Raw genomic sequence first — 6,930 nt, forward strand, 5'->3', positions numbered from 1 at the left:
TATTTTTTAACTAGACCAGTTGGGTTGTCTGCCTTGACTTGGGATCAGTTCTCTTATCTTTTTTTAGAGAAGTTCTTGCCTGTTACTACTCGAGAGGAGAAGCGTCGTCAGTTTGAGCGACTTCAGTAGGGCAACATGACTGTGACCTAGTATGAGAATTGTTTTGTGGAGTTGTCTAGACATGCTATTCTTTTATTGCCCACAGAGAGAGAGAGAGAGAGAGAGAGAGAGAGAGGGTCAGACGGTTTATTGAGGGCCTTGCTCAGCCCATCAAGTTGCAGATGGCCAAGGAGACAGGGACCGAGATTTCTTTTTAGGATGCAGCTAATGTGACTAGGAGAGTTGAGTCGGTTCTCATGATGGGAGGTCAGGAGTCTGACAAGAGACCTCGCCATTCCGGTGGTTTCAGTGGTGCCTCATCTGGAGGCGGTGCTTCATTTAGCAGAGGCCAGTCTTCCAGGCCATTTCATTCAGCACTATAGGCTTCAAATGGTACTTCGGGTGGTTGTGGTTCTTATATGCCCCCTTCTGCTCAGCCAGCCTACACTGCACCATCAGCTCCTATTAGAGCACCTCCTCTACAGAGTTATTGTCGAGGTCAGCCGGCTCGTCAAAGTCAATCTTCAAATCATGAGGGATGTTTTGAGTGTGGTGAATATGGGCATATTCGGAGAGCTTGTCCGAAACTCTCGGGTAATCAGCATCAGTACCAGGGTTCTCGTGCTATAGTTCCAGCACCACCTGCCCAGCCAGCCAAGGGTAGGGGTTATATAGCTAGAGGTAGAGGCCAGAATTTTAGAGGTGGAGGTCAGGTAGCTAGGGGTGGAGGCTAGCCCACTAGAGGTGGAGGTCCTCCTAGAGATGTGGTATAGGGTGGCGGGGCCCAGCCCCGATATATGCATTTCCAACCAGGCCTGAGGCGGAGTCCTCCGATGCTGTTATTACAGGTATCGTCTCAGTTTGTGATAGAGCTGCTTCAGTTTTGTTTGATCCGGGATCTACTTATTCTTATGTTTCATCCTATTTTGCCTCGTATTTGATTGTGCCCCATGATTCCTTGAGTGTTCATGTTTATGTATCTACGCCGGTGGGGGATGCTATTGTGGTAGATCGTGTATATCGTTCGTGTGTAGTAGTCATTGAGGGTCTTGAAACTAGTGTGGATCTTTTGCTTCTAGACATGGTCGATTTTGATGTTATATTGGGCATGGATTGGTTGTCGCCTTATTATGCCATCTTGGACTGTCACGCCAAGACAGTTACGTTAGCCTTGCCGGGGTTGCCTCAATTAGAATGGAAAGGGACTCCTGGTCATTCTCCCAGCCGAGTGATTTCATATGCCAAGGATCATCGCATGGTTGAGAAGGGATGTTTGGCCTATTTGGCTAGTATTCGTGACTCCGATGCTGAGGTTTCTTCTATAGAGTCTGTTCCTATCGTTCGTGAGTTTCCCGAGGTATTTCCTGCAGACCTGTCGGGCATGCCACCCGACAGGGATATTGATTTTTGTATTAATGTGGCTCCAGGCACTCAGCCTATTTCCATTCCTCCTTATCGGATGGCCCCACCAGAATTCAAAGAGTTGAAAGAACAGTTGCAAGACTTGCTTGATAAGGGTTTTATTAGACCCAGTGTCTCGCCTTGGAGTGCACCAGTGTTGTTTGTAAAGAAGAAAGATGGGTCGATGAGGATGTGCATAGATTACCAGCAATTGAATAAAGCTACTATCAAGAATAAATATCCATTGCCGAGAATTGATGATTTATCTGATCAGCTTCAGGGTGCCAGGGTGTTTTCAAAAATTGATCTGAATAAGGCTACCATCAGTTGAAGATTAGAGCATTTGATGTTCCTAAGACAGCCTTTCGGACGAGGTATGGGCATTATGAATTTCTGGTCATGTCCTTTGGATTGCCTAATGCTCCAGCACCCTTTGTGGATTTGATGAATAGGGTTTTCAAGCCTCATCTGGACTCTTTCGTAATCATGTTCATTGATGACATTCTTATATACTCCCGCAGTCGGGAAGAGCATGAGCAACACCTCCGTATAGTGCTCCAGATTTTGAGAGATAATCAGTTGTATGCAAAGTTCTCAAAATGTGAGTTCTGGTTGAATTCAGTAGCTTTCTTGGGACATATTGTATTAGATGAGGGTATTCAGGTTGATCCTAAGAAAATAGAGGCAATCAAGAACTGGCCTAGGCCCACTACAGCAACAAAAATCAGAAGTTTCTTGGGTTTGGCGGGTTACTACCATCGTTTTGTGGAGGGGTTCTCATCTATGGTAGCCCCAATGACTAAATTGACTCTGAAAAGTGCCCCATTTAAATGGTCAGACGAGTGCGTGGTGAGCTTTCAGAAGCTCAAGATAGCCTTGACTTCAGCACCGATGTTAGTGTTACCATCAGGTTTGGGTTCTTTCACAGTGTATTGTGATGCTTCCCGAGTTGGACTTGGAGCAGTATTGATGCAGGATGGCAGGGTGATTGTATATGCATCTCGACAGTTGAAAGTTCATGAGAAGAATTATCCTATTCATGACTTAGAGTTTGCAGCCATTATTCATGCATTGAAGATTTGCAGGCACTATCTTTATGGCATGCCGTGTGAGGTTTTCACTGACCATCGCAGTCTCCAGTACTTATTCAAGCAAAAGGATCCAAATAAAGGCAGCGGAGATGATTAGAGTTACTGAAAGATTATGATGTCACTATATTATATCATCCAGGGAAGACCAACGTGGTGTTTGATGCATTGAGTAGAAAGGCGATGAGTATGGGCAGCCTTGCATTTATTCCAATCGGTGAGTGACCATTAGCTTCAGACATTCAAACTTTGGCTAATCAGTTCGTGAGGTTGGATATTTTGCCCAGCAGTGTTCTAGCTTGTATAGTCGCTCGGTCTTCTTTGATTGAGCGTATTAGAGAGCAGCAAGATGATGACCCACATTTGATGGTTCTTAGGGACACAGTTCGATGTGGTGGTTCCAAGCAGGTTACAGTTGGAGATGACGGTGTTTTGAGGATGCAGGGTCGTATATGTGTGCCTAATGTTGACGGCCTTCGTGAGTTAATCCATGAGAAGGCTCACAGTTCTATGTATTCTATTCACCCAGGTGCAGCCAAAATGTACCAATACTTGAGACAACATTATTGCTGGAGAAGGATGAAAAAGGACATTGTTGCCTATGTGGCTCGTTGCTTAAATTGTCAGCAGGTGAAATATGAGCATCAAAGACCTGGTGGTTTGCTTCAGCAGATAGAGATTCCTGAGTGGAAGTGGGAGCGTATCACTATGGACATTATTGTTGGACTCCCACGGACTCAGAGGAAATTTGATGCAGTTTGGGTTATTATGGATAGGCTAACTAAATCAGCACATTTCATTCCTGTGGCAAGTACTTATACTTAGGAGAGGTTGGCAAAGATAAATATTCGAGAGATTGTTTGCCTTCACGGTGTGCCCGTGTCTGTCATTTCTGATCGAGATACGCAGTTTACTTCACACTTTTGGAGGGCAGTTCAGCATGAGTTGTGTACCCGAGTTGAGTTGAGCACAGCATTTCACCCTCAGAATGCTATTCAGATTTTGGAGGATATGCTCTGCGCCTGTGTTATTGACTTTGGAGGTTCTTGGGATCAGTTCTTGCCGTTAGCGGAGTTTGCTAATAATAATAGTTATCAGTCGAGCATTCAGATGGCTCCTTATGAGGCATTATATTGTAGACGGTGCAGATTGCCAGTTGGATGGTTTGAGCCAGGAGAGGCTCGATTATTGGGTACAGACTTAGTTCAGGAGGCCTTAGATAAGGTCAAGATTATTCAGGAAAGACTTCGTCCAGCTCAGTCTAGGCAAAAGAGTTATGCCGATCATAAGGTTTGTGATGTGACATTCATGGTTGGAGAGAGAGTATTGCTTCGGGTATCGCCCATGAAGGGTGTTATGAGATTTGGTAAGAAGGGCAAGTTGAGCCCTAGGTATATCGGGCCGTTTGAGATTCTTGATAGAGTGGGGGAGGTAGCTTATAGGCTTGCATTACCTCCAGGGTTATCCTCAGTTCAACCGGTATTCCACGTGTCTATGCTCCTGAAATATCATGGTGACCCGTCCCACGTGTTAGATTTCAGCTCTGTCCAATTGGACAGAGACTTGACTTATGAGGAGGAGTCGGTAGCTATTTTAGACCGGTAGGTTCATCAGTTGAGGTCTAAGAGTTTTCCTTCAGTTCGAGTGCATTGGAAAGGTCAGCCCATTAAGGCAGCTACTTGGGAGTCCGAGTCGGACATGCAGAGTAGATATCCACACTTGTTTGCCAATTCAGGTAATTTTCTATGTCCGTTCGAGGACGAACGTTTGTTTTAGAGGTAGAGATTGTGATGACCCAAGGGGTCATTTTATGAATTAAGACTCCGTTCTAGGATAATTAGCCATAAAAAGACTAATTTTAAATACATCGATTTGTGTTCGTAGTCCGGGCGTGAACCGGAAAGCTTTTATGTGAAAATTTAAGAAATAATGATTTTTATAATTTAAGTTTGGTTTTAGTTGACTTTGGTTAACATTTTGAGTAAACGGACCCAGATCGGTATTCCGACGATCCCAGAAGGTCCACAATAAAATATGAAACTTGTGCATGTGCCCGAAATTTAATTCTGAGGTTCCAAGCCTTAGAAATCAATTTTTGAAAGAAATTGTTTTGCTGAATTATTAATGAAATAAAGAAAAAATTAATATTTGAAACCATTGGTATCGGGCCCGTATTTTGGTTCTAGAGCTCGATACATGTTTGTTATGATATTTAAGTATTATCTGTGAAATTTGGTGAGAATCGGAGTTTATTTGATGTGATTCGGACGTCTGGTTGAGAAATAGTGAAATTTAAGTGTTCTTGAGAAAAATGATGAGTTTTGAGGTTAAATTCATAATTTTAGATATTATTTTCATGATTAGAACGCACGAGCAAGTCCGTATGATATTTTTTGACTTGCGTGCATATTTGGTTTAGAACCCCGAGGGCTCGGATGAGTTTCGGATAGGCCACGGGATGTTTAACACTTAGAAAAGTTGTTGGTTTTTTTTTTCTGTTTCTGCTGCCCAGTCACAAAAACCAGATTTTTTCTGAAGGTTTTAGAAATACTCACACAGTTAGAAAGGAGTATTTTATAAGTTAATTAAATAAATTTTAATGCTAAACGTAAACTAGTAATCTGATAAAAATAAAAATTAGCCGACTGTCGCAATATAAATTGTATAATACATATAAGTTTACATAATCAGAATATAGATAACATAATCATAGTACTAATGTACTATGTCTTAACGTGAGGACTTTAAGACAAAAGCAAAAGGAAAAAAATAAGAGCACATCACTGTTTCGCAACCGAGAGAGGAGGAAACCCCTATTTTTCGAACTACCAAGACCTAGGCGATTTTCTTCACCCAAGTTCATCTCCGAAGTGTTGGTAAATAATTCTAAACTCTACTCTTTCAATTACCCAATATTTTTCATCACTTTTCAATCAAAAAGTAAGAATTTTCATGGTAAAAATTGGGGGTTTGGGTAAAAATAGGGAATTTTGTAAAAATCAAATCTTTACCTCGAATTGGTGTGGGATTTTGAAATTAATTGTATATTCAGGCTCGGAGTGTATGGGTAAACGTAATTTGGTCCGAACCCCGAGTTTGGACCAGGCGGGCCCGAGTTCGGGTTTTAACTTTTTTCGAGAAAACTTAGGAAAAATTATAATTTTTAGTAAAGTCAGTTCCTTTAGCAGTAATTAATGATATTAAGCTAATTATGATTAGATTCGAGCGGGTTAGAGCATGATTCTAAAAGAAAAGTTGTAATTGAGCAGTGAGTAGCCTGCGAATTTGAGGTAAGTGCTTGGTTTAATCTTGACTTGAGGGAATAGGAATCCCCACTTAATTGTTATGTGAATTTTCATGTGTGTGGTGTATAAGTAAAGTGACGAGTATCTATGCACTACTAAATTGTCTGTTAAGCATGATCCCTTCCCTGTTTTTAATTTGTTTGATTTATGGCTTAATTGTTTTATGTTTATTGATGTTTCTATGACTACTTGGCTTTATTAACTTGTTGTAAATTCTTATTTCAATTATTTTGGTAAAGTGTGGTTGTTTCCTTGGTTTCATTGTAGTACATATAGGTTGAACGGGTTGACATTGTTTTATAAGATATATACAATTCTGTTGGTTTCATTTTGAAATAATGTTGATGACCTTTGTGAAAAATATCGTTTACTGTTTATGACCGTTGAAACAAAAAGTATTGTGAAAGTTTTGATTTGAAATGTGAAATTCTTTATAAATAAAGTGATATGATATGTCTGGTAGGAGCGGGTTGCATGCCGCAACAAGGAGTAATAAGGGTGGATAGGTGGGATCGGGTTGCACGCCACAACAGGAGCAATAAGGGTGATATATATATAGGGAGGAGCAATAAGGGTAGACAGGTGGGAGCGGGTTACACGCCGCAACAAGGAGCAATAGGGGAGGCCACTTATATTTTACTGATTTTCAAAGAAGACTAAAATTTGAAAACTTACTATTTTACTTCACTATATCTTTTTCATACTTTGCACTACTTTTATTTTAAAGTTAACGTTTCGAAATTTGGAAACTTACGTGAGAATTGGTTATAGCTGAGACTTGGAAAAGGTGATTTGAGTTATTTTAATTGTTGCTACAATTATTATTTGTTTGTTTCAGATTTCCTTCTTGTTTTATTTTATATTGTTCACAGGTTATATTGTTTATGCCCCGCCGTAGCCTCGTCACTGCTTCGTCGAGGTTAGGCTCGGCACTTACTCAGTACATGGGGTCGGTTGTACTGATACTACGCTCTGCACTCTTTTGTGCAGATCTAGGTATCGACCAGCGTTAGAGACTTTAGTAACGGTCATTCATC

At 41.2% G+C, this 6,930-nt stretch overlaps 1 protein-coding gene across 1 annotated transcript; it reads left to right on the plus strand.

Moving 5' to 3' along the window:
* The first annotated feature begins 518 nt into the window (after positions 1–518).
* Positions 519–1,831, plus strand: LOC138883533 (uncharacterized). The gene is made up of 2 exons (XM_070164226.1): positions 519–807; positions 948–1,831. Exons 1-2 carry the CDS (start codon positions 519–521, stop codon positions 1,829–1,831), a joined length of 1,173 nt encoding a protein of 390 aa, XP_070020327.1.
* Positions 1,832–6,930: the final 5,099 nt, after the last annotated feature.

The sequence above is a fragment of the Nicotiana sylvestris genome, chromosome 12 (assembly GCF_000393655.2).
Source record: "Nicotiana sylvestris chromosome 12, ASM39365v2, whole genome shotgun sequence".
In the NCBI taxonomy this organism is placed as follows: Eukaryota; Viridiplantae; Streptophyta; class Magnoliopsida; order Solanales; family Solanaceae; genus Nicotiana; species Nicotiana sylvestris.